We start from the raw sequence: 27,769 nt of genomic DNA, 5'->3' as shown, positions 1-27,769 counted from the left end.
GCAGGAGTGAATCTCAGTGTTTTCACCTCTCAGACTCTAAAGAAAATGTAATAGCATGCGACCTCGTACCGTCAGGCAGCGTGTTGAAGCCGGTCTCGGCACCGAATGAGCCGTAACCGGCCTGAGAGCGAGCGCGGACCTGCACCCGGTATCTCGTCGCCCGCTGCAGCCCGTTTAGCACCAGAGAAGAAGACCTGCTGAACACGTACTGCCACTCTACCGACTCCTCACCATCCTGATAAGGACACGTTAAGAGTAGGCATTAGAGTAACGCAGGAGTCCTAGTGACACGCATTAACAAAGGTCCTCACAGGACTAAACAACGTATCTAATCTGCGCTTATAATCTGTGTGTGTGTGTGTGTGTGTGTGTGTGTGTGTGTGTGTGTGTGTGTGTGTGTGTGTGTGTGTGTGTGTGTGTGAGAGAGTTAACATATGCAGACATACATTCGCTCCAGCACAGAACCAAACCCTGTTCTACAAAGATGATCCTGCTAAAACCAGATGGAATGTTTTACAAAGAAGTACGCTCTTGGAATTTTAGATATATTTTATAAACACACACTAAAAGACAGAACGTAAAAAAGGCTTCGGTTTGAAGTTCACATGGACTCAGGGCCCAGGTTAACTTCAGGGTAGGGCTGCTTGATTATGGCAAAAATGATAATCACGATTATTTTCACTGAAATTGAGATCTCGATTATTTGACGAGATTTAACCCTTTAAGACCTACCATAGAACCAAGTCGGCCGGAGCTTATATTATATTTTTACATGTTGTAGTGCCATTAGTGGGAGCATTTTTGTTGCTATACATCAATACAACTGTTATAGCCCATATTTTAATAATATGTATGCATTAAGTCCATAGTAACTACATTAATTGCGAAAAAGTGCAATAAACTACAAAAAAATTAAAAATTGTTTTTGTTTTTTTACATATATTTCTACTTGGAGAAATTTAAGAGGTTTATCCCTCAAAACTTTAAATACAAAAAAGTTGCAAAGAATAGTTTACAAGAACAGGAAATTTATTTTGAGTGTCTTCATAGTTTTATTTTGGAGATACATCAATTTTTATATACTGCAGGAAAAACAAAAAACAATCCTATGATGCAAATTTGCAAAGAAAACAGCAGGTGCATCAAAATAAACTATTTCCAGCAGTGCAATTCGAGTTCTAAGCATCCCAGAAACTATTCAGAAAAGTCAAACATGACTTTTAAAAACACCAGTATAGGCTTTTAAGGCCTACAAGTAAAAAACTACATTTTCCGCGAAAATGACGTCACTTCCTGTTTCAGGCAGGTCATGGCGGACATGCTATAGTTCGTGCTGATGGACGTAGGAAGTGTTACAAACAGCTGATCGGATCGGCAAAGCGTGTTTCTGGAATATTATGTTTTTGTTCCTGCAAGCGCTTTTTATGCAATTTTTGCAAAGCTATATGTGGAAGGAAACCGTGACCGAGGACAAGCTGATGGCATAAAATGTAAGTACAACTCCTCCGGTTTCATATGCAAAACAAATTATTGCGCTAGCTTACGCGGTTCCGGTTCTACAGGGATTTAAAGGGTTAACAATAACAATGTATTGAATAATGACTTTTAAAAATAATATAAAATAGTGTGCAAATACTGATAACAGTGCAAATGTTTGCGATATAAGAAATAAATGAAAAATGTAAACATCTGTGTTTAGTGAACTTTGCAGTGTTGCTCTGTGGTGCAGCTACAACACTGTAGCAAAGTTTACACACTATGTCTACTTGATCCACGTCTGACTGAACCCATAATGTTTCCACACCACTAAAGTTTGTTTTTTTTTTTACCTCTCTTTTCAACCAACGGCAGTCACTCTCCTCTCCAAATAACTTCTGCTTAGCTTTCCGAGCTTCCCTCGGGTCCTCTTAATTGTTGTGACGCGTGTTCGAAATGCAGAGAGGTGCGCTCGATTTGCCACACGGAGCAGCGCAAGAGTAAAGCACGAGGGAGGGGCTAATAATCGGCTCCGTCATTTTTAATGATCGTTGAAAGCCCAGATCGTAATCGTGATTAAAATTCGATTAATTGAGCAGCCCTACTTCAGGGTTAACTTAGCATAGAGGTCCTAGTGATGCACGCATGTGTGTATACCTCAGGGCTGTAGCGCAGCTCGTAGTCCAGGATCTTGTACTGGTTGTGCACAACTGGGACGCTCCACTCTAAAGATAGACTGCTCTCTGAGGCCTCCACCCTCCTCAGACCAGATACTGGAGGAGGAACTACAGAAACACAGACCATCATTCACTGATCATTACGTTTGTGTGCACGAAAGGATTCTGGGTAATGTAGTGTGTATCTGTACCATCTCTACTGGTGGTGATGTTGAGCTTGCTGGAGGCTGGCTCTGAGTGGCTGAGTGCAGACACGCCATTTAGCGACTGGATGGTGAAGATGTACTTTGTTTGTGGGCGGAGCCCCCAGACGACGACACGCCGCTGGGTCAGGCCGTTCTGCGCCGGCCGGTAAAGAATGCTGTCGCCACATGGGAAGCAGGAAGTGACCTGAAGAGGAGAAAGAAGAAAAGGGGCGGGGTCAGATCTGACAGCTCAGACTGGTGCTAATGGTGACAGAGATGGCGGTGGCGTACCTTGGTGGCAGTGGCGGGCCCGCAGGTGGAGCACAGGACTCTGTAGGTCAGGTCATGTCGTCCTCCGCGGTCCAGTGGCTCGCTCCACTCCAAAGTCACCATGGTGTCATTGAGCTGACTCACCGGGGAGCGAGGAGCCGAGGGAGGCTCTGCGGAGGTCAAAGGTCACAGGTCAGTGCCTGCTGAGTATCACCTGTCAGACGCTCAACATCATCTACGTTTTTTTCCCTGAGCAGCAACTCTCAGGCAGGCTGATACCTGAGAGTCAGGCGGCCTGTTTTCATTCCTGCGTAATGAGTTTTTCTTCTTTGTCTGCAGACTGATGGAGGAGCTGAGAGATAAGAACTTCCTGCCTCCACACAAACATCAGAGTAACCTGAGACCTGTGTGTGTGCGTGTGTGCAGTCGTTACCTGTAAGACCTCGACATTACACACACACGGACACAAGCACAAAGAGGTAATGAGCCTATTAATTTGCCTAATTGCTGTTGCCTGAGGGGATGTAGTTAAAGGGGTGGGTCGGGGTACTTAAAGAGGCGTGGAGGCTTGTTGGCAAAGAGCCCTGTGTGTGTGTGTGCGTGCGTGCGTGTGTTTGTGGTCCAGAGTTTACACAGAGTTTAAAGTGGTCTCCAGATTATTTAATAACAAATTACATCACATCAGTCTGTGGAGATTAGAGGCGAGGTCCTAGTGAAAGACACTCTCCAGCTGCATGATGGGAAATGTAGGACAAGAGGTTTCAGTGTTGTCAGAAATTACAATAATAAAGAAAAATAAATGAAAAGCAGAGGGACTTACGTGTGCAGGCACTGTGCGGCGGGTCCGAGTCGGCTCGATAGAAACCAGAGTGACACGGGCAGTAGGCGGAGCCTGGGATTCTTGTGTTGCTATTGGCTGGACAGGAGCTGCAGCCAACAGGTCCTGACTCGGCTTTAAAATGACCGGATGGACAGGCTGGAGACAAAGGCTTAGAATTAGCATTCACCTCTAAAAACACACACACATATGGGATTGTCCACCTTCACCATTAGCCTGAACCCACATGTGCACACACATCAGATCTCCAGAAGCGCTACAAAAACCGCACTTCCTCTATTGTCCACTAGGGGCTCCAGCAGCGTGCCAGTGCTCATAGACTTCCATGTTAAAATTTCAACTCTACAGCATGTTTACAACCTGATGTAAAAAATAACAAGATTCAGTTACACACAGAGCGACGTGTTGTGGTTTAATGAGTCAGGCCTATATCAACAATAGACCAGGTATAATCATAGAGTGCAGAGAACAGCAGGGTGTTTAAGTAAAAAGAACATGATTACACGTGTATAATAAGCCTCTGAAGGTATGACCTGAAGCGTTTTACATCCAAACAACTGTTTTCTGAATGCAGTAAAAAGCTCAGATTAATGTGCGTTACAGAAACCAGAGCTGACATCAGAGTGTTTTCTCACAGGTGGTGGAGTTCCACAGGGCTCTGTTATTGGTCCTCTACTTTTTAATTAGGTTTCATTTAATTCTGCTTGTAAATGCACTGGATGTTTATTGCTTCATCTATGGGGGGGTCTACTATTTTTGTACCGCACCTGTTTAAACTGGTTAGGCTTAAAAAAGGATTAAAGTTTAAATTATTAGCGATGTGGGTTCTATGGCAGGCAGCCTGAACTGGACCTCTGGATTGTATTTGTGCCGTTGGAGCCTTTTGGAGCATTTCTAATACAATTATCTGACCAATAATAAACTGCTGTGAGGTTAATTGGACTAAAAGACAGCTGGGCTCCATTTTTGTGTGAAATTCCAGAATTTTATTTGAACGTGACAGCAGCCAAAACGCAAATATTATACGAACATTATTTTGAAGCAATAAAATGTAGTCACACTGCTTTGCAGTTGCATTTATAAAGAGCTTTTAGTAATAATTAGTTCTACAAACCGTAAAAACATTGAATGTGACCTGTTGTCTGAACACAACCAGTTTGAGTCAGTCAGAGAAGATTTGAGCTGTTGTATTGTTAGTCAGAGCTCACACAGGCTGCTGCCTCCTGGCCTCAGGCTCTAAAAAGACGAGGCTTCAGAACAATGGGACTAAAACCAACAATGAAGGTATCAGGCGTGCCAGCGAGTCCCAACTAAAGCAAATGTTCCACTCAAACATGACAGTGAACCTCGAAGCAGTAAAAGCAGCTCAGTGTGTCCAGAAACAGGTCAAACCCGTCAGTGGTCGTCCCCGAAAGAGATCAAACAGTCCCAAAGAAACACACCCGCCTCTCCTGCTCATGCACACTCCAGCAAACAGATGTTTATGAACATCTGGAGCCTTTTATTAGAAATGAAACATGTTTGTGACGTAGAGGTCGATTTCTGTCACTGAGGTTTAAAAATGGTTGGAAACTAAAAATGGTTCATTTATAGGAAATATTAAAGAATGAACACATGATTATGTTAAAAAGAGCAGAGAGTGAAAGCAGAGAGGTTTGGCTCTGTGGGTTTCTGGCCTGGAATGTGAGTAATGCTCAGAGCTGGGATCAGGAACACCGCAGAGGGATGAAGGGATGAAGGGAGGAGTGCAGACTCACAGACAATAAGAGACAGGAAGTGACCTTGGCTTCAACAGGATGTGGAAAGTGCTGCCATGATGTCATCACTGGCCTCCCCTGCCAAGCACGGGAGTAAGCACACACACATGCACACACTCTGCTTAAGCAGCGCTAGTTAACCTCTGACCTCTTCACTCAGCCTGGCTCTTGCCCCTCCCCCTCCCTCAGAAGCAGAGACAAGCAGAGGACGTCGCTGCTTCTGCTGTCGCCGCTGCAGCGCTTCCCGCTCGCAGTCAGCTGACCTTTGACCTCACACAGAATAACAGGAAACTTGGACAACCAAGCCGTCTGCGGCCCGCGTCGACCTCGCTCTGCTTTCATCCCGCGGCGATGGCGGAGAGGAGAGGAAGCGTGGAAACAGGACGGAAACGTGCGGCGAGCGCGGAGGCAGGACGGACTCCGATTACAGCGCGTTTCCTCCAGAGAAACACCGCAGCAGCTGCTCCTGCAGTTTACCCACAACCCCTCTCACTTACTCATTAAAGTAAACAGCTGCACACGACTTCAACGACAGCTCAATAATAACTTTCTCCTTCAGGCCTCCACCATCCCCCACACCGCCAGTCTTATTCTGAAAGGACGCCTGAGCGGCGTGAAGGAGCCGGCACGGCGCGAGACTCCCCGAATACTTTAACAACAATTTATCAAAGTGTAACACAACTATTTTAGAAATCTCCTAAAACTTTCAACTTTAAACCTAAAAGTAACAGAATTTTCAGCTACGTTTGAAAAGTAAATAAAGGAACATCTTAATGACAAATAATCACGTGCTTCTCTGTTTTTCAGCTGGTGTGAAGCTTCATGAATAACAGCATGAACCATATTTCGTTTGCACAGACTGTGATTTTAGTCACTGCGCAGCAGTTTGTGACTGTGTGTGAAAAGTGGATTATAAACTCACTGTAAGAAGCTGAACACTTGTTGACACAGCCACTCCTCTACTGTGACCCACACCGCTTCCTGTCATTTACTTAACAATAGTTACTATAGTTACTGTTAACAGTGTCCTAAGTGTGCCTGTTTTTTAACAAACCGTTTTAAACATTGACTTTCAGGATAGAATCAGAGAAATGATCATTTCTTTTCTTTAATCTCGGTCAAAGTTTCCTACATATTTTCAACTCTTTTTCTCTAAAATCTCACATCTTATTTTCATTATATTCAGTTCAAACGCAACAAATGTTTTTATAACATTAAATTAAATCTACATGTTTCTTAATTAAAGGACTTTAACATTTGACTCGTTATAACTTTAAAACAGAAGTTTCTTTAAATAATACATTTTCATTTTTTGGATGTTTTTCATAAAAATATTACGTTTACACTTTTAAAAACTCACTTTCTACTAATTTTGTTAATAAATACAATTTAGTTTTAGAAATTCAGTTGAATTTCGTATAAAAACACAACAGCTGTTTGTAATCACCTTGATGAACTGAGACATTCATTTATTTGTAACTGTTGACAGTTATTTTTCAACATGTTGCAAGTTTTAATAAAACTGCTGATTTGCTGAAACAATTAATGTACTAATACACATCAGATTTGTCTGTTTTGTTACAATATTAAACAAACTTTATTGTAAACTCCATCAACACCATTTTACTTTTTTCTTCAAAACCTTTTGTAATTTAAGTGATTTAACTTCTGTATTGTGACTATTTTGACTTTAATAAGATTTGTAGGACTAATATTACTAATAATAATAATAATAATACTATTGTATCACAGTCAGACAGTCAGGTACAGTTATACCAAAATATAAACAATTAAAGCTTTTTTATTTCAGATTGTTTGTCTATAAATCTTTGACTCTTTTTAATCTTAAGATCAGTTTGCTTCTCATTATAACTTTAATAACAATCATAAATAAAAACATTACAAAATGTAATGTTTGGCAGCAGTGTGATGTCTATTGTCAAACAATTGCGGTCTTATTGTGGAAGTGACGGCTTCCTCTGATACCTGTGCTGATTACAGAAACAGTAATCCTTGTTTACTGATACGTTTCAGGAATCCTCTTACACGCCGTAAGACAACGACTGTAATCTGGTTATAATCTGGTTATATGTAAACAAACGTTGTGATCTGAGCTCATGGTGGGAAAGAGAAACACTTTCTTATGTTTCCATTTCCCTCAGATTTAAAGTGTTTACTGAGTAAAGCTGTAACACTGAGAGTAATCTGATTACTGCTGAGTTTTATCCTGCTTTACTTTGGGGCCCCTGCTCTGCTCGCTCTCACACTGTCAACACGTCGCTCTCTCTCCCTCTAATCGCCTCCAGCTTCTCCTCTCTGTTTACTCGGACTCGCAGTTCTGACCACGAAGAATTTTAAGTGCTGATAATGAAGCGGCGCACAGGAGAAGCTTTTACTTTGTAAAACAAATGATGGTCGGAGCTGTTAGTGAGTTCAAGTCGTGACGGTGAACCCGAGGTCTCGGCTCGGGCCTTCGAATGTGCCGGATTCATTCGTTCCATCTCAGTGATGACGCTTTTACTTTGAAAACTAACAGGAGGTCTTTTGTTTTATGGACTGCACTCTCACCTCTGCAGCGTACGTCGGTCTCTCCTGCTTCGTATCCAGGACGACAGGCGCAGCTGGACGTCGGCTGTCCTACCCACTCCCCGTCTTCACCACAAAGCATGCTGGGAGGTTGTGACTGCTCGCCAGGCGGCGTCACGGCATTCTCCACGCACACACCCTGAGCCTGCAGCAGAATGTCAAAATAAAAGCTCGTAGACACAAAAGCTTCAGTTACAGTGCTTTTATTTTTAAACTCAAAGGTGAGCTTGTTATGTACAAGAACGCTAGACTCCACTGTTGCTATGGTTACCTGTTCCACCAGCGAGTGGGGGACGGTTTCAGGAAAAGAGGCGAAGGCGCGGCGCAGGGGCGGGCACTTCCTGTAGAACACACGCACAGAGAGCAACGCCATGCAGGCGCTCTGGCTTTGGAAGGCCAGGTAAAGCCCCGCCTTACGCAGTCCTTCCAGCCGCAGCACCTTGACATTAGGGCGGCCCCTGGCGTCACGCAGCATCAGGTGGTCGGCAGCGACTGTCGCCACTTTGATGTAAGGGTTCTCCATCCAGGCCGGGCTGGTGAGCGTGGCGTCGTCAGCCTCTGACGGGTAGTAGTACAGGTTGAAGGTCTCTTTACACGGCTGCCTCAGACTGGAACACTCCATCATGGAAAACCTGCGTCGACACGTTCAGAGCTTATATTCGCTTCTCCGCGTTAATCAACATCAAACGACCTGTGATTTCCACCAACCAGATCTCCACGTAGACCGTGGTCGCCGCCTTCAGAGGGATCCAACGCGTCCTCAGCCAATAGGAAGAAGTGCTAGTGATGGTGCAGATCTCATAGGTCCGCACAGTGTTTTGCTGATCGTCCCTCGAGCTCGCTTCCTCCCACTGAGGACAGAGACGGATCATAGGTGAGCTTTTCATTCAAAGCAATGCAGAGTGTTAGCTATAAGCTAACAGATTAGCTTTGATGTGTACCTGCGAGTCATCAGCAGGGTAGCTCGTCCATCTTAGGTCAGATGTGGCCAGCTTGGTGTTCATCAGCACATCTGAAACACAGACAGCAACAGTCAGCAAGTCCTGGGCAAATAAAACATCCTCTAAAAATCACCCAAAGTTCATCCCACTGCAGGTCTTCAGCAAACCTACTGAGCACTCCTTTAAAACCTCGACGTAGTCCTCTACAGGCAAGTCACCACACTCCCCTCAAATGCTCCAACGACATGCTTGCTTGTGCCCCTTAAAACATTCCTCAAACACCCTCCTTGAGTTTGTCAGCAACGTCCTCAAGCAGCACTGACATCACTTGGGACCTTTCGAGACTTCTTGGACCGTTTTAAAGATCCCAGCAGCCTCCTAGAAGTGTTTCCAAACCTCTTAAAACAGCTGCAAATGTTATTTAAAACCTCTTAAAAGTTTGCTTAAAACCTTTTAAAAGACCCTCCTAAGGTCCTCAACATACCTTCAAGTCATGAGACTCCCAATGGACCCCCACAACCTTCTAAAGATCTCAAAAAGCCTCTTAACAGTCGCCCAAATGACCACAACAAACTGGTAATGTAAGAACACAACAACCTCCTGATGGTTCTTTGAAGCCTAGATGTGTTAAAGGTCCCTCGATTCCTCTTAAAAATAAAATATAATGTTTTGAAACTGCATTAAAGTTATCTGTAAAACCCCTCGAGGTTATCAACAAGTTCCTCAAACAGCAGTGATGCCACTTGGGAATCTTTTCAGACTCAATGGTCCCAGCAGCCTCCTATAAGTTTTTCAAAACCTCTAAAAAGGCCCCTAAATTCCCTAGAAATTCCTCCAAAGTTCTCCTAAATGCTCTTCAAACCACCTGTAAAACAGCTTCTTCCAACCTTATAAAGCTTAAAACCTCCTAAAAGTCAGCCTGAAGCCTTCAAATCATCAGTCAAGGTGTCTCAAAGCCTCTCAGCCACTCAGATGCCTCCAACACACTTGTATTTAATGCAAAAACTCTTCAATTTTACTAAAATGCCCCTTTGAAAACATCCCACGTGTCCAGAGCTCCTTAAAGTCTTTTTTAAAAATCACGTCTTTTACGACCTCTTTTGAAAACACCTAGGTGTCTCTGAAAGCTTTTGAAAAAGCGTTTGGAAAACCGCGTGAACTTGTGCACTCGCGTCCACAACCACTGGAAGCTCAACAAACCCCTGAAACCATCAGAACCGCTCGGTGACTCCGGCAGACAGAGAAACTCACGGAGGCCTCAGACGGAGCAACAGAACCAGATCAGCTGAAGGCGGTGCTCTGATATGAGCTCTGATTTTTCACTGGAAGTCAGCAGGTTCAGCCAGACGACCCACAGGAGGTCTTTCAGCGGCTTCAATCAGGGAAAGTAAAAACACAGACGGTCATACAACACAAGGGCTTCTTTCTCCCTCTGCGTGTCTCTGTGGAGGAAGGAGGACAGGTGAAGAAGACCAGGCTACACCCCGACAAACACACACATTCGAAGCATGCCTGCACATGTGTAATATCTGCCGTGAGTGATGGTGTGTAATCAGCGTTGGAGGAGAGAGGCTCAGGAGGCTTAACCCTGACACACACGGTGAAAAATGCAGACGTTTCTCACACTTTTCCCCTCTTCCTAAGCCTCTTAGACCTCCACAACCACCATACGTTCATATCAGTCCTCTGCAGAAAGTAGTCCCATACAAATACAACATTAATGCTGCTGTTTTCTGAGGATTTCTGTTTTCAGTCAGAGCTCAGAGCCGCAGAAAGAGAGCGATAAATCTAAGCGTGCTGGTTTCACTGCTGCAGGACTCATTTACACGGGAGGGTGGTGTTCCCCCACCTTTAATATGACAGGCCTCAGCTTAGGCTTTGATGTTACTGCCTACATCCAAACAACGTAAACGTCTTGGTGCTGTAGTTCTGCATAAATCAGCGCGCCGCTCTGCTGCAAGCTTAAATTTAGCGTGTCACGAGCACAGCTGGAAGCACTGATGGGGGCGTTTTCTGAGATGTGATCTCACTTCCTCTTTAGCAGCGCTTGTTTAATACGCACCTTTGTTCATTTCTGCTGACTGTGACATCCAGGTGCCTTCAAAATAATACAAATACATCAATAAAATCATCGTGACGGCTTAGTGAGGCGGGCGGAGGCGCGTGGAAACATTTGAGGCCCGACTGACATTTTTTACATTTTTATGTGGCTCACTTCCTGTTTAGTGTCTGTGTCGCTTGCAGCTATTGGCTGTGATGGATGAATGCTTTCAAAATAACATAAATCCCACACGATGACTTTTGTTAGGCTGGAGTGTTTAAGGCTTATAAAATCCAATATTATGGAAACTGGCCTTTGTTATTATTACAGATTTGCTTTTTTAAAAGATTAGTTCTCACAGTTACTTTATTCAAAATATGGAGGACATTTGTCAGTCGTGTAGGAACGCTGTGCCGAAAAAAATATAATAACTTTGTTTTGACTTGGCTTCATCCAGACTATAATATTCTTATTTACAAAGGGCATACGGTTAAAAAAAAAGGTTGCATCTTGTGTAGACCAGGGCTGTCAAACATAAGGCCCAGGGGCCAGAAACGGGCCTTGTAAAGCTCCAATCTGGCCTGCACGAGATTAAAGTTTAGACCTTTAACTGTATTTTCACGTTTCACACTTTGTGTAACTAATAAAGTTCTCCCTGTCTCTGCTAATAACACTACAGCAAAGTAATCAAGTAACAGACCAACAAAGAAATTAGGCCTGTGCGATACGACCAAAAGCTCATATCCCGATATAAGACATTTATCGTCCCGGCAACGATATATATCACACATTGTTTACATTTTCTGTAAATTCTGTGAATCTCTGGCTGGTTTTTGCTTTTCATCTGTAAACACTCTGTGTACTCTTTCACTTGATTCAGTTTATTTTTTTAAATTTCAACAGCCTTTTAGGCCAAAGTGCTCAGCAACAAGCAAATAAAATCCTATAATTTCAGCATTAACCACACTGCAGCCATATCATTGGTCAGATAGCTGCATTAGAAATGTTTATAAGCCTCCAAGAGCCCACAAACAGTCCAGGGGTCCAGTTCAGGTACCAGCTAAGATGAAGCCTAGCAGACAAATTTCAACAGGATCTTGAGCTTTATTGTGAAAAGGTTTATGTGGAAAATAAACAAGCAGACGCAGGAGCCACGCGATGGTTTTACCGTCAACGCATAAAAACAGTCGCTTGCCGGCCGCAGTGTGTTTATATTAAATATGAGAGAAAGAGAGAACCCTAAGAAATAAATACAAATAAAAACAAGATGTTGTTTTGTATTTTTTTCATATAAAACAATGAAAAAAATATACAAAAAATGCACATTTGCGACACCACGAAACAAACGATAGCGTAATGTGAATGTCATCGGATATATCGTTATATCGAACAGCCCTAAAAGAGATCAGAAAGAAATATTTTTATTTTTTTTAATGCAATGGGTCCACAGTAAATTAAGTAAAAGACAAAAAAAGAGATTTTGTGTTAACTAACAAAACCTTTCAGTTTTATAATGACAGTAATGAGCTACAGAACTGCTGACACACTCATTTCTTACACTTTAGGTTTCTGTCATTTACTACAGCAGAATTTCTCTATCATGGGGAAAAACACATATTATACTTGTATTTCCAGGATTAAAGCTGCACTGGACCATTTACGATTAAAGTGGCGTACGAGGTAAAATGAGTGTTAGCTTTAGAGGTGTGGGGGACGGTCCACACTAACTATTAAAACCTCTGATCGCACAGCTTTAAGACAAAGAAAGAAGAAAGAATCGTCCATACAATCTTAAATATTGTTTTTCTAAAGGATCGTCGACCTGCAGACTGAAGGATGAATAAATCATCCAAAGTTCAGGCTTCAAAGTGAAAAACTGTTCTTACAGTCTGTGATCTGAACCTTCAAACGGACACTTGTAGGTCTGATGTCCTTATAAGGTCTAGATCTAACCATGGTCCTCACAAAACAGGCAGACAAAACACACACACACACAAATACAGCTCTGGAGAGAGTGTGTGTGTGTTTGTGAGTCTGTGAGTCCACGTCAGTTACACTTCATCAGCTCTCTTTAACCAGATTAATAATCTGTAGTGGTGTGAAAAAACACACTGACCTGCCTGCGTCTCTCACACACACACACACACACACACACACACACACACACACACACACACACACACAGTCTCGTCATTCATTTGCTCTAATAGCTTCAGTCACTTCTCGTTTTAATTAACCGACAGGCAGATTTAAACAGTTGGAGTGTGTGTGTGTGTGTGTGTGTGTGTGTGTGTGTGTGTGTGTGTGTGTGTGTGTGTGTGTGTGTGTGTGTGTGTGTGATTACAGCGTGGAGAAAGGGAAAGCGGCCCTTCCATCGTTCTGCTTGGCAGCAGCTGAGGAATGAAGCCGTCTGTAATTCTCCCCGGGTGTCTCAGGGCGCCTGTACGAAGCTCACGGACACAGATGAGCAGCGAGCGCCGAGTCGAGAGCTCACTGTGTGATGATTAATCTGCTGCAGCAGACGCTCCAACGCCAAGAGTGGAAAACATGATGAAAATGTGACCTCTGCCAGTGTGATATGCTCAGGAGAAGAAGGTCAGCGTCTCCTCACGCACACACGGGCCTCTTATTTCTTCACGGGGAGCTCCGATAAACTTCTAAACTTAGGAAAGCAGTAGAAACACTTACGGTGCTTCTACTTTTGGGTCTGCTATTGTACTAATAAATCCTAGGAAACCACAAAAAACCAAGACACAGAGTTGAGTCTCAACATTAGTAGTGTGGCTGCCATGTTAGTGCAGTTAGAGCACGAGAGGTTCAAGTGCTATGCTATCAGCTAGCTTGACTGGCTATCGAGCTGCATCCACAGACTTCGTGCTCAGTAACAAGCAACTAAAATCCTACAATCTCACCATTAACCACACAGCAGCCATATCATTGGTCAAAGAACTGCATTAGAAATGCTCTAAAAGACTCCAAGAGCACACAAACAGTCCAGAGGTCCAGTTCAGGTACCAGCTAAGGTGAAGCCTAGCAGACAAGCTAGCAGCTACACCCGCCTGTAAGTCATGGAAGCCCCGACACTTCAAATGCTGCAAAATGTAAGCCTGAGTTATGAGATATAAAACCAAACTGACTTATAAAGTGATAAACATGTAGTGGCTTTAAAAACAAAAGGGATGGATGACAGAGCCCTGTGGAACTCCACCACCTAAGCAAACACTGATCAGAAAACGCTTCAGCTCATATACGCTTCATATACACATGTGCTCATGTTGTATTATTATGTTTAGTCTGTTATAAATATACAAGCCTGACTCTGTTTCTCTGTGTGAGTCTAAAGAGCATCTGCAGTGTTTTTATTTGACGGCATGTCAGATGTTCACAGGCTTTGCCAAAGTCCAAGTACTTTTACTGCAGTTGGACATTTTTAGCCTGGTGGTGTGCAGGGATGTTAGAGGAACAGCAGGTTTTGCCGCTGACATAATTTTAGGGTTCAGGTTGTGTAGCAGTTTTAGTGACACTCCCCTCTGGTATGCTCTCGTCTTTCCTCCCTTCAGGATGTCCACGGGTTCATGTATCTGATCTACTGCAGCACCTGAATGCCTCGCCGCTCCCTCTGACACCGCGGGGCTGTGATGTCATGCTATGTGATCAGGGATACGGCCTCGGATCTTAAGTGCTGGATGCGCAGTCAGGTGATAGCAAACGCCGCAGAAACCTGCGGTGATGTGACACGAGATCGCCGAGCCTGCAGGTTCGTCTTCTTTTTGTTGATTTTCTACAAGCCGCCACATTAACTCGTTTTTCTGAAGCTGCCGAAGTTATGAGCTCCAAGTCTCGACCGCAGAGGACGAATAAAGTTTATGCACACGCGTTTCTAATCAGCATCGCAGCCTGAGCCAATTAAAGCCTCAGCATGTGTGTGTTTGGTTTACATCCATATAGACTCTGTAAACTGCACACACACACACACACACACACACACACACACACACACACACACACACACACACACACACACACACACACAGAGTCCTGTGTTTGCGAGGACTGGGGTCTGGATCCTCGGACCAGCAGAAATGTCCCCGCGCTGCTGCACTCTGGTCCTCACAAACATACAAAGGAAGGAACACACACGCTGTAAACAGTGCATCTGCGATAAGAGTGCATGACGAGGACACGGAAATTACCATGACAACGCTGGCGGGATGTTTACACGAGCCGGTCGGGCTGCGTGTGTGTTGGTGTGTGTGGTCTCGTGCTGCGACTTGCTCTCTAATAAACCCGATTATCTCACTCCTCCTCGCTCCTTTCTTCTCTCTCATTCCTCGACTCCTCGTTCCTTCTCCTGCCTTTTACTCTCTCCTTCTTCTGCTTCAGTTGCTGCTTTTCTGCTCGCTGAACTTTGTGCGATTTTTTATCTCAAAGATCTAAAAACAACCATCTGACCGGCTGTGCAGGAAGAGCAGAGAAACCTAACGAACGTTTGACTCTGGTGCAGATTAAGATTTGTACTGAATGTCATGTGATGTGACTCCACATCAGGGCTAAAAACCACACATCGTACCAGCCTGCACTAATGAAACACCCCGCGCACTCAGTGCTTTAAGTACTTCCAGAGGGTCACTTCATTTGCTCAGTCTTGTTAAAAGACAACAAACAAGAACAATGGAGCTTTTTCATTCTGCAAACGTCAATGACGTGTTCTCTTTTTGTGGAAACTTTGGTGCAGGATGTGGAGAAAACTGCAGATTTATGGCTGATTTTGGGGCCGTAAAGGATGTTCTAACTTTAGCAGAGACAGCTGCAGATCAAACGGGCCAGAGCTTGGTTACACTGCCTGGAAAAGGTGAGGGGACAAAGTGTGGGTCCGTGGATGCCTCCCTCTGTCATCACACTGCAGCCAGGATCATCATGTGGCTCAGCTCAGTTTGTTAGAGGACAATTTCACATGTATGTCATCAGCAGGAGGCATTAATTCACAGAGGAATGCTATCTTCCCATTAAAATTGATGTCATTAATCAGTTCCTGCTCCAAACGCTCCTTCAGGCACCGCTGAGCGATAAAAAGGTCCAAATTAGCTCAGTTCCAATAAAACGGTCAGTGTGGCTGTTCGCCCACGTGTTCCAATAAAGTCCAGGTGTTCCTGACAAAGGTATGAGGTTCAGCTGAGTTACTAAAGATTTATGCTTCAGCGGGAAAAACTGTGCTGTAACTGCAAGCCTCTTTGAAACCCTACGCTGTAACCTGACGTGCATCTCCCTGGAAATGGAAATACACGTCGCCACAGCTGCAAACGCTGTGATTGGTCCGTTCAGCTCCATAGATTTCTTCTGTCTGCTTTTTCACCACAATGTTCAAATTCATCAGTGAGAGAATAATGATCCTAGCCTCAGTATGATGGAAGAATAATCACAACATCAACATAAGGACTCACATATGTCAGTAAATTCCTGGAAGGAAGCAGCTAGACACCACTATCTGGTGGAGTTAGTGGAGGAGTTAGTGGAGTAAGCATCGTGCCCGGGGATATTTGGTATGAAGACTGGAGCCGCCAGGGTCTGAACCACCAACCTTCTGATTAGAAGATGACCTGCTCTACCTCCTGAGGTCCGCCATCCTCAGTAAGTGTTAGGGGTGGGGGGAAAAATCGATACTGTGTAGTATCGTGATATTTTGTTTGCTAATAATGTATCGATACAGGGACAGCAGAAATCGATATTTTGTTACAAAAAAGGTTTTTGTGCTCTGACTTCAGAGCATGTTGATCCTTTTTCTGAGCAAGAATCCTGAAACTGTCCAAATGTGTTTAACTTTTTTTTGGCAGCAATAAACATGACAGTTTACTTATTTTAATTTAAGACATGTCTTATTTTAATTACGTTTAAAACTTTTTTATTTAATGTTTACCTTTATGGACAGAATCTGAATATCGCAAAATATTTTAAAAAATTGCAATAATATTGTATTGTGCGTTAAGTATTGTGATAATATCGTATCGTGAGTTGTATGGAGATTCCCACCTCTAGTAAGTGTTTGGTTTGGTTCACACCCAGTGCCAACAGGCTGAACTGAATAGTCAGTTAGAGAAACCACACCAAGCTTTGTACTGGATCTTATCATTGCACTTCACTGGAATGATGAGCACAGACAAGGTAAGCCTTTACTGGACACTATGTTGGTTCTACTTGTTTCTGATGTGTATATTTACTGTACGTCTTAAACACACACATTTCATTGCCAGCAGACAGACAGTGTTTGTATAATTTAAGAGAGTTTCATGGAGGAACAGATGTTCAGGTTGTGTTTGTTCCTGCTCGTCTTCATCGCTCTCTGTTTGAGCACCTTATCTTCTCTCTGTCAACACTCCGATCGATGATTCAGGCTGTTTGAACTGCCTCTGACTCATTTCACATGTCAGGAATCTTCCACAACGAGCTGCAGCTCTGTTTGTTCTCCTCAGCAATCAGCACATAAAACATCTGAAAACATAGGAGGACGGTTAAAACTTGCCCTGCTAGTGATATTTACTCAATCCTCAAAGACTCTTTGAACCATCCGGTTGGAAAAATGTTCCACAGCTGCAGAGATTATCCAACAGTCAACTGGAAGAAATCACACTGAGAACATTTCTGCTTCTTACATGTGACAGTTTATAAAATATCGGAGTTTTGGCCCGCGGACAAATCAAACCACCTGAGGACGTCTGTCTGGAGAATGGAAAGTTACTCGTTAGCTGTAGAGGAGGAACTCAGGCTGAGTGCGTTCGCATCCAGATGGTTCAAAGCGTCCTTAAAGGATCAGTCCGCTTTATTTCAGCCTGCTGTAGTTCCCATTAGTGTGTCCGCCGTGTCTCTGTGGGTCATGCTCACCTCTGCTGTAGAGAGTCAAGGAAACAAAGTGCAAGCTCCGAGCAGCTTCCCCCCCAACCCTTCAAAAAATGGAGTTTTACATTAATTTTCTTTTCCTCATTTACTCCAATGCCTACAGTGAAACTATGACTGAATGTATGCCAATACCTGACTGCACTAATGAGGCCGATTTCCACTGCAGGAAACAGGTTATTTCAAGTCAGAGTGCACCTTTGTGACTGTTCCAACCACAGGAACTGCCCCCGCAGGACCTCTTCCAGGGATGTTTTTGCGGAGAAAGAAAAATAGGGCCTACTCCATTATCTCTTTTCCATCGACGTGATGCCAGTGCAGAGCCAGTTCTGCCTCTGTGCCTTTTGACAACCAGCCCACATTTCAACAGGTTTGAAGGCTGAACTTTACAAAGGGAAACCGGGGGTAATTTACACGAGGAAAAACGAAATTCATGGAGGCCGCAGCATCTGTGGGCTCCTTCTACCAATCACTGGTGAATGTCTTTTTTGGCAAAATGTGGGAGATATTTTCAGTCGTAGAAAGTGGTTTAGTTTTTGTTTGGTTAATTTGAAATGCATGAAACTGGCTCTAGATTAGGCACTCACAATGAAAAGAGGAGTAAGGTGCATTCAAAAGGTAATTCACATTAAATATTTAAGACTTTAAAAAGACTGCACGTGTTTTCTCTGCATTACAATAATACAGTTTTACCCGCAACAAAGTTATTTATTTAATGTGACATGTTTGCCAGACAAAACATAACTTAAACAAGTAAATCAATCAGTGATTGGAGGTTATGCATTTAAACAATTTGGGTTTATCAGGCTAGTTATTATAATTAAAAAAATAACCATCCTAGAGCCTTCACATTAAGTTTATTATATTTGCACATATTCAACTCTGTATATTTTATTTATTTTATATATTTTATTATTATTATTATTATTTTATTTTATTTTTTTACTATTTAATTTGTAAAAATGTGTATACACACACACACACACACACACACACACACACACACACACACACACACACACACACACACACACACACGTAGGAAAATATTTAGTATACACATCCAGAAATGCATACACTATTATATATTGTACATATATTTATTAGTTTCAGGTTGGCCATTCTTGTATTTTGCTCGTTTGTGTTGTTGTGTTTGCACATCTCTGTTGCTTGTGGGGCTCGCACACAAGAATTTCACTCGCATGTGCTGTGCCAGTGTGCCTGCACATGTGATGTGACAATAAAAAGTGATTTGATTTTGATTTGATTTGTTTATCGAAAATGACTCGATTGAAATGGATGGAAAGCTTTTGTGCAATTAAAAACCTCATCTGACATATCTGAATGTAGGCACTTCCAAACATCGCTGAAACACTACTGGGTGGGCTCCGTTACCCACTTAACTCAGAACAAACACAATTTCTTAACCCGATGAAGGAAGATGGAGAACAGCAAACACTGTGAGAATTCACCATAAAAGCAACAAACACAAAAGCAGCCGCCAGCTCTTGGTCAGCTGCGCCTACACTCATAGAACCGTGGTTACGTAACTTTGACGCTCGTTAAACTTAGTGAAAGCAGTCGGGTGAAGGTTCCCAAAACTTTCCACTGTTCATCGTATAGGCTCCAAAAAGATGAAAGAACAGGAAAATTTAGAAACGTCATTAAAATCCTCTTTTCTGGATGAGGTTTGAAGTTAGAAAATGTAATGATTCAAACTTTAGTGTTCTGAATCAGTTTTAATGATGGAGGCGGTGAGCTGAAAAATGGAAACAGGAAGGTTCGATGGGATGATTACAGAGCTGTTCAGCTATCGACTGTTTTGACATTACATTATAGCTTTAGGCTTTCCACCCTGGGGGGTGGAGCCCTCTGGGAGGACATAAAGCCATTGTGGGGGTTGGTGTAGGGGTGTAACATGAAATCAAAGGCTTTGATGGCATTTGAGAGAATTACCCTTGGTTATGGACATTTTTCACTGAACCTAATCATTCGGTGACTAAATGTGAGGTGAAGGAACTTTTTTAGCTTCAGAAACAGGTATGTCAGAAAAAGCTTGAGATCATAGCATCAGCGTGCGTCACTCTCAGTTAAGGTAGTTTGACTTCCTGCTGCTCTGGACGCTTTCCCAGAATCCTAAAATTGTCCTCTAAGCAAATCTTCCCTCTGCTCCAACATGAAAGATTTTAATCTGCTTCTACAGTTATGAAAAGCTTGTTTTGACTATGAAACAGAGACACAGCTTTGAGAACAGGTAACACCACTGTTTTACTATTATTACTACTTTTTAATGAATGTGTTCTTTTAACCAGCGGAGTTCCCCAGGGCTCTGTTGTTGGTCCTCAACCATTCTGGTTTAACCTCTTTCACTGTAATATAAACCATCCACAAATCATGTAAAATTATAGTCTTGCTAAATAACAGAGCTGAAAGCGTTAAATATCTGCCTGTCACAGCACGCCGGACAGGGTGAGGTTACAAACAAAACTTCATCTGATGAAGATTTCTTAAATCCTGACGGTTTTCCACGAAGTATTCCATATAGAGAAAAACTAAGGGTTTTTTTCTACACTTTTTAAAAATGTTTTTTAATGTCCACTGATGGGTGTTGGGGCGCATGTCACAAAGGTTAAAGGGGAACTTCATATTTGTATCAGTAACATTTTAAGCAAATGATCTTATATATTCTCTAAAAATTTTATTTTGTGGGCAAACTGAAGACACTGAGATCATATCTCTTTTAAAACATATTTTTAGCTTTGCTCTCAGCTGTTGTTCTGCCTGTTTATTTACCATCTGTGAATAAATGTGCAGATGCTTTGGTTTACTCCAGGCTCCTCAGAGATAGGTTCTTCTGCATCACAACATGAAATATTTTCCTTCAGCTTTTCAAATTATGCTTTAATAATAATATTAATTCAAATGTAATAATTTTACAATATTATGTATACATTATATCGGTTATGGTAACAGCAAATACTAATGTGAACGCTTTATTGGTGTCTGATTCTTATGAATGTTGGGACTCAGATGGGTGTTCACTGTTAGTGTGTTTACAATCCTAAACTAGGGCTGCTCGATTATGGCAAAAATGATAATCACGATTATTTTCACTGAAATTGAGATCTCGATTATTTGACGATATTTATTTAACCCTTTAAGACCTACCATAGAACCAAATCCGCCAGAGCTTATATTATTTTTTTACATGTTGTAGTGCCATTTTTGGGAGCATTTCAATTTGCTATGCAACTGTTATAGCCCATATTTTAATAATATGTATGCATTAAGTCCATAGTAACTACATTAATTGCAAAAAAGTGCAATAAACTACAAAAAAAATTGAAAATCGTTTTTGTTTTTTTACATATATTTCTACTTGGAGAAATTTAAGAGGTTTATCCCTCAAAACTTTAAATACAAAAAAGTTGCAAAAAATAGTTTACAACAGGAAATTTATTTTGAGTGTCTTCATAGTTTTATTTTGGAGATACAGCAATTTTTATATACACTGCAGGAAAAAACGAAAAAACAATCCTATGATGCAAATTTGCAAAGAAAACAGCATGTGCATCAAAATAAACTATTTCCAGCAGTGCAATTTGAGTTCTAAGCATCTCAGAAACTATTCAGAAAAGTCAAACATGACCAGTATAGGCTTTTAAGGCCTACAAATAAAAAACTACATTTTCCGCGAAAATGACGTCACTTCCGGTTTCGGGCAGGAAATGGCGGACATGCGATAGTTCGCGCTGACGTCTGTTTCACTGTAGGAAGTGTTATGAACAGCTGATCGGATCGGCAAAGCGTGTTTCTGGAATATTATGTTTTTGTTCCTGCAAGCGCTTTTTATGCAATTTTTGCAAAGCTTTATGTGGAAGGAAACCATGACAGAGGACAAGCTGATGGCATAAGATGTAAGTACAACTCCTCCGGTTTCATATGCAAAAAAAAATATTGCGCTAGCTTACACAGTTCAGGTTCTACAGGGATTTAAAAATAGTTACACAAAACGGAGCGTGCTGCTCTGACCGGCTTTAAAGGGTTAACAATAACAATGTATTGAATAATGACTTTAAAAAATAATATAAAATAGTGTGCAACACCACTGAAGTTTTTTTTTTAACCTCTCTTTTCAACCAACAGCAGTCACTCTCCTCTCCAAATAACTTCTGCTTAGCTTTCCGAGCTTCCCTCGGGTCCTCTTAATCAGCGGTCTCCAACCTTTTTTGCGCCACGGACCGGTTTATGCCCGACAATATTTTCACGGACCGGCCTTTAAGGTGTCGCGGATAAATGCAACAAAATAAAACCGGTACCGAAAAAAAGATGATTTATTCATAACACACGTGAAAAGACCGAGGAAAACCGAGTTAACAATCAAAACGATAACAAAATAACGCTGAAAACCGATAAAACCCCTGAAAACCAGACATTTCACACCTGAGCCTCAACTCTCGCGGCCCGGTACCAAACGACTCACGGACCGGTACCGGTCCAAGGCCCGGGGGTTGGGGACCGCCGCTCTTAATTGTTGTGACGCGTGTTCGAAATGCAGAGAGGTGCGCTGGATTTGCCACACGGAGCAGCGCAAGAGTAAAGCACGAGGGAGGGGCTAATAATCGGCTCAGTCATTTTTAATGATCGTTGAAAGCCCCGATCGTAATTGTGATTAAAATTCGATTAATTGAGCAGCCCTATCCTAAACCCTCCTCTACCTGGTCAGGTTATTTTTAACACTGAAAAATGCAAACACTTTTAACTTTGAGAGAACAAAATTCCTATTTTTGTGCTTTTAAATGCATTATTATTATTACTTTCTTTAAAAACGTCACATGCTTCTCTTTCTGGACATACCATTTGTGCACTCATTTAAATGTTACAGCTGATATTGTTAGAAAGGTCAAACCTAACATGTGGCTGGCATTTTATTTTGAAAATCCTGGCGACACTCTCACAGGTCTCATATGCCCGTCTTTATTGTGAGTGTGAGGGCTAAACCTCCAAAGGGCCAATCAACAGATTAACAAACCGGCACTTAACATGTAAATCCTCAGTCAGAAATTAAATCCAGCGCCTTTAAAGGGATTTATGGACGGAAGAAAGGCGCCGAGAGGGAGAGGTGGAGGCAGGAGAAAGAGGTGGAGAGGGGGAGGTTTGGTGTGTGCGCGGGGTTAAAATAAGAACAACAGAACAAAGACAAGAGGAGAGAAAAGACAGGGAGCAGATGGAGCACAATATGTGGACACACCCACAGTAAAAAAAAAGCTTCTGCGGCACCAGAGTCCAGAGGAAAGATGTCTAATTTAACCACTTTAGCTAATTTCACTGTTTTTATGTGAGAAACTCCTGATTTCATGTGACCCTCTATGCTGAGAGGTGGAGCGCGAGAAGCTGGCACAGAGAGCGAAGCTTAACCGGGTGAAGCAAAGCTGGATGATCCTTCAAAGGGTTAAACAGTAAAGTCCCAGAGAGGCTTCAAACAGCCTTCAGAGTCTGAACACACACACACACACACACACACACACACACACACACACACACACACACACACACACACACACACACACACACACACACTATTGTTTTCTAACTGGTAATTTTCTGGTTTGGCAGGAAACAATGATCCTGCTTCCAGCACATACACAAACACACTCAGCTGCTGATTAACCTGCCGTTAAAGAGCGAGTGTGTGTGAATCTGTTATTTATTTATCCTCAAGTCTTCCTGAGTGTCTGTTTGTGTAAACTTCAGTCGACTGCACACACGCTCACGAGGCTGCTGAGGTTTAATACGGTCGTGAGTTCCTCCAATGTCCACTCGAGACTAAAGCGCCGACTCCATCCTCGGACTAAAACGTCCATGTTTACAGCACAAATGAATACAATCAGTCTGAGACAAAAACACTGTGAAACAGAAGTGTAGTGGTTTATTGAGGCAGAGATGCAGATTAATGACAGAGGCAGGAGGTGTTAGAGAAACATGAGGACGTGTGTATAAGAACCTCAGAAGCCGTCACTCAAAGCATTTTAGGCCTAGTTCAGAGTTTCTGTGGAGACAGGTGTTGTTTTACAGGTGGTGGAGTTCCACAGGGCTTCATTATCGGTCCTCTACTTTTTATTCACATGTAATTATGCTCGTTTCTAACAGCACAACTGTGAAGGAGGATGAATGCCTTAATAACTCAGCTGTTTAAACTGTAACAAGGCTTAAAGTTTGCATTATTAGGGTTGTAGCTAAGTTTTTGCTGTTGGAGCCTTTTTGAGCATTTTTAATGGCACTACCTGACCAATGACATGGCTGCCAGAAGTCTCGGCTCCGGTTTTAATGAGTGAAATGTTACCGAGCAGGTATCTGTAGATCAATAACCCTGCAGTTAAACCATTTATCAGCTATCAAACAGTTTGTTGTTTCAGCTCTCAGACCCTCGGCCCCTGCGTCTCTACTTCCTGTCCTCTTCCTGTTGGGGAGGGGGGTCACGTGACAGTCAGCTGCTCCTTTGTGTTGACAAACGGCATGATAGATAAGGTATTGGTAACCAGTCACATGCTGATCTGAAGCAGCTGCAGCACTGTTGGTTTCCTGCCTGCTGGTTTTAAACTGGCTCCCCTCAGCGGGTATCAGCACGCATGTTTAACAGTTTTAAAGCTGGTTTAGGTTTTTTGGGGCGTCAACAGGCGCTCTGGAAACAGCAGCTTCTCTGATCACATGACCGCTTTATCAGGAAAACTAAACCGTGTCACATTTAGCCTGGCTGGTCCTAATAAACCGGCGAGCTTCTGCTCTCTGAGCTAACACAGCCTGAAAGTGCTAACGCTGATTTGTTATCTCCAGATGGCCCTGAAGCTAAAAACTGAATTTAAACACGGTGGAGTCGCGTGATGACAGAAGGATGATTGTTTTTACTGCTGCTCAGACACAGCACTGAACATGTAAGAGGATTCCTGATCAATAACCAATAAATCCTCGAATCAGCTGCAGTAAAAAGCTCCAGAGCTCTGTCTGAGCTGGGCTGGGCTGATCTGTGGCCACATCAGCCCAGGTGGGAGCTCAGCTCAGCCTGGGCTCCTCTCACGTTAGAGCTCAACAACAAAAACCAGAGAAACGCTGGAGCCGACTGAGCGCGCTCAGACAGCGTCCTGCTCGGTCACAGCCGATGATAGGCTCACGGTAAACTGTGAGTGTGCGCTCTCAGAGACTACTGATTTTTTCTGTTTATTTCTCAGTGAACAGGATGCTTCCTCGTTTCTTATCGTTTTATTCTCACGTGTTTATTTATTTCCCCCCGTGTTTGCTGTCCTGATGTCTGATTGGCTCTTTTAGATTTTATCAAGATGTAAATAAAACACGTTAACAAAATGTTTGACACTTTTATAAAAGCACAAAAGTTTTCAGTTTAAGTTTTACTGTAACGCACAAAATATAAAAGGTTGGATTTTTGAGTGAATCTGATTTCTAATCTGATCAGCACAAACATTTCTACACACTTTATCTTCTAAACAGCAACTTTAAGTCACAGTTGAGATTTTTCTCATGTTTTACGTTTGTGTTGTGTTAAAACTAAAACAGTGAGAACACAAACACGTTCAGCTGTTTCCACCTAAAGCCTCAAACTGTCTGCTGTTCTGTTTTCCTCGACCTTGACCTTTGACCTGCCGTGTGTCCCGCTCACAGCCACAGCTAACATGTCATTACTGTGGAGGCTCCTTAGAATGAGTGAAGAAGTAAACCGCAGAGCCACAACAACACAACAACAGCCCTCATCAGACCCTCAGAGCCACACGGCTCCACGCCGTCGCCCTGCAGAGGCTCACAGAGGCGGGGAGGCTGACCCGCAGCCTCGGTATGAGCAACGGACCCAAGCAGTTAGTCAGCTACTCATGAACATGCAGGTAAAGGTGTGCACAGCTCACTACCTGCACCTGCTTACAGGCACAAGGTCTTCTCACTGTGCAGTGTCACAGGAATCCTATTTATCATAAACCACGGGGTCAAACCCTGAACACAGACCTGCTGATGGGACAGACGGAGCGAAGAAACCCGAGTTTACTGCAGTAAAGACGGATTTCACTGCCGCTCAGACTCTGCTGCAGTAAAAGCACGTCAGTCGTACATTTGTGTACTTTTGTGTGAATATTTGTCAAACTTCTCTGAGCTGAATGTAAAAACGTATTAACCACAGAAGAAGAAGAAGAAAGGGGTCCGGTTTCCCCTCCGAGGTGTGTGACTGAACCTCTCTCTGAGGATCGATGGGTCTGTAACATTACGTCATCGTTTCTGGGCCGATGCAGTCTGATCGATCAGCAGCTGTGGTCGATAACGAGTGTATTGATCAGTACTCACCTTCCTCCGCCCTGCAGGAGCCCAGCAGCACCGCCAGCAGCGGGAGGAGCAGCAGCCCGCGGCAGGAGGAGGCCCGGCCGTGGGCCACGGGGCCCCGCTGAGCCCCCATTACTCCGTCCCGGTCGCACCTATCGATCACCGATCACTGACGTCAGCTGGGCTCGGTCTCCGCCGGCCGCGCGCGCCTCATTGGAGCCGAAAAGTTCGAGAAAAAGAAAAAAGTCCTCAAAGTGTCCAAGATGGAGGCCGGAGGGAGTCACGGCACCCGACTCCTTCAGCCGCTCCGAGCTCTCAGCCTGCTCTCTGCTCCCACCCGGCTCCCCCTCATTCCTCCATCCCCTCCTCCTCTCTCCTCCAGCGTAGAGCAGCGGGGCGCGGCTGCCTGCGAGGCCGTCTGAGGAGCAGCGAGAGGCGGCTTGGAGAGCGCACAGGGGTCGGTGGGACAGCTGGAGGTGGGGGTCCCGAACCACAGACACACTCACACACGCCAAGCCGCAGTTACAGTCACACGGACACCGCGGACACACACTCTCGGAGCTCACACCAGCGCTCCCAGTGCTTCCAGTCTGCGGCTCCAGCTCACACGCGCACAAAAAGTTGAGAACAAAAGCTGCTCCAACTTTCTGCCTCCACCTCTGGATGAGACCACGCCCACACACCCGCAGCCGCAGTGTGAGTGGCTGAAGGAGCCTGCCATTCCAAAGGGGGCGGGGCTCAGCGAAGACAGTCTGTGAAGGAATGTGGAGAGAACGTGTCTGCGCATGTCTGTTTTTGAAGCCTGGAGACCAAATCGACCAAAAACTTCAAATTCCTTAAAAAAGCAGGGACGGATCTATACGCGCGGCAATGTGCCCGATTTGTGGCGCTTAGCGCGAAGTGTGTAGTTAGTGTGTTGTGTTGTGTAGTTTGTTGTGTAGTCACTGTATTGTTTCGTGTGACAATGAGAGTAATAATGAATGTCACAAAGCAGTGTAAACTGTCTCCAGGTCGAAATCCAGACTGTTGTCAAGGTTTATCCCCGTGGTGTTCTCCTGTGTCCTGTTTTTACCGGCACACATAATTTGTGGGCATCTTATCGCGACACCTGATTGTTTTGGTTTAGTTTTAGTAGTATTTTAAATGGTTGTACAACAAACGGAAGATGCATTGGCTGCATGTTTAGATAAATAGCTGTTTATAAGCTTATTTTTTACCAAAATGTGTGCAGAAAATAATTTACTAAACATGTGGTTTTTACAAAACATATAACTGATAGTAGGATTTTATGTTTTTGTGTGATTTCACATCAGTTGTGTTACTACAGAATGTCAATAAAAAAAACAACTGAAAATTCAGACACGTGAGTTTGAGCCGGAAAGAATGATCCCAAGCAAGGCAGCGGAGAAAGGATAAAATACAAATGGAAAATCAAAGCGAGTCAAAATGGCCAATTATATTCTGGACCTCAGAGGGTTGATCCAACAAATCCTGACAAATTTGGCTTCAGATTTTGTTCATGACATCTTTTGTTTTCAAACAAAAAAAGGTGAAACTTAAGTGAGACTTGTGTTTGTAATGAACCGCCCCATGGCTACATGTTTATTTATTATACAGGCGACACAGTAAATACAATGAAAACTCACATGTTTAATTTAACTGAGATGTTCATTCATGTGAGCTGAGAAAATAGACTGTATTTATATCAAACGTGTAAACCTACTGCACTTGAATCATTTTAAACACATGTACCTGCACGTGTGTGTGTGTGTCTGTGTGTGTGTGTGTGTG

The 27,769-nt window shown here is 43.2% G+C and overlaps 1 protein-coding gene across 1 annotated transcript in view; it reads right to left on the bottom strand.

Moving 5' to 3' along the window:
• The window catches only part of ephb4b (eph receptor B4b), a 37,434-nt gene extending 10,284 nt beyond the window's left edge, over nucleotides 1-27,150 (bottom strand). Inside the window, exons 1-10 of the mRNA XM_080896248.1 lie at nucleotides 26,003-27,150; nucleotides 8,731-8,801; nucleotides 8,498-8,640; nucleotides 8,061-8,421; nucleotides 7,772-7,934; nucleotides 3,429-3,584; nucleotides 2,630-2,778; nucleotides 2,345-2,543; nucleotides 2,134-2,261; nucleotides 70-235 (exon numbers count right to left, since the gene is read on the bottom strand). Coding sequence (XP_080752374.1) covers nucleotides 70-235; nucleotides 2,134-2,261; nucleotides 2,345-2,543; nucleotides 2,630-2,778; nucleotides 3,429-3,584; nucleotides 7,772-7,934; nucleotides 8,061-8,421; nucleotides 8,498-8,640; nucleotides 8,731-8,801; nucleotides 26,003-26,111 — 1,645 coding nt within the window. The 5' untranslated portion in view covers nucleotides 26,112-27,150. The remainder of the gene's footprint in view (nucleotides 1-69; nucleotides 236-2,133; nucleotides 2,262-2,344; nucleotides 2,544-2,629; nucleotides 2,779-3,428; nucleotides 3,585-7,771; nucleotides 7,935-8,060; nucleotides 8,422-8,497; nucleotides 8,641-8,730; nucleotides 8,802-26,002) is intronic.
• Nucleotides 27,151-27,769: the final 619 nt, after the last annotated feature.

Source organism: Rhamphochromis sp. 'chilingali' (assembly GCF_963969265.1).
Source record: "Rhamphochromis sp. 'chilingali' genome assembly, chromosome: 1".
NCBI classification, from domain to species: domain Eukaryota; kingdom Metazoa; phylum Chordata; class Actinopteri; order Cichliformes; family Cichlidae; genus Rhamphochromis; species Rhamphochromis sp. 'chilingali'.
This window is presented reverse-complemented; position numbering and strand designations above follow the sequence as displayed.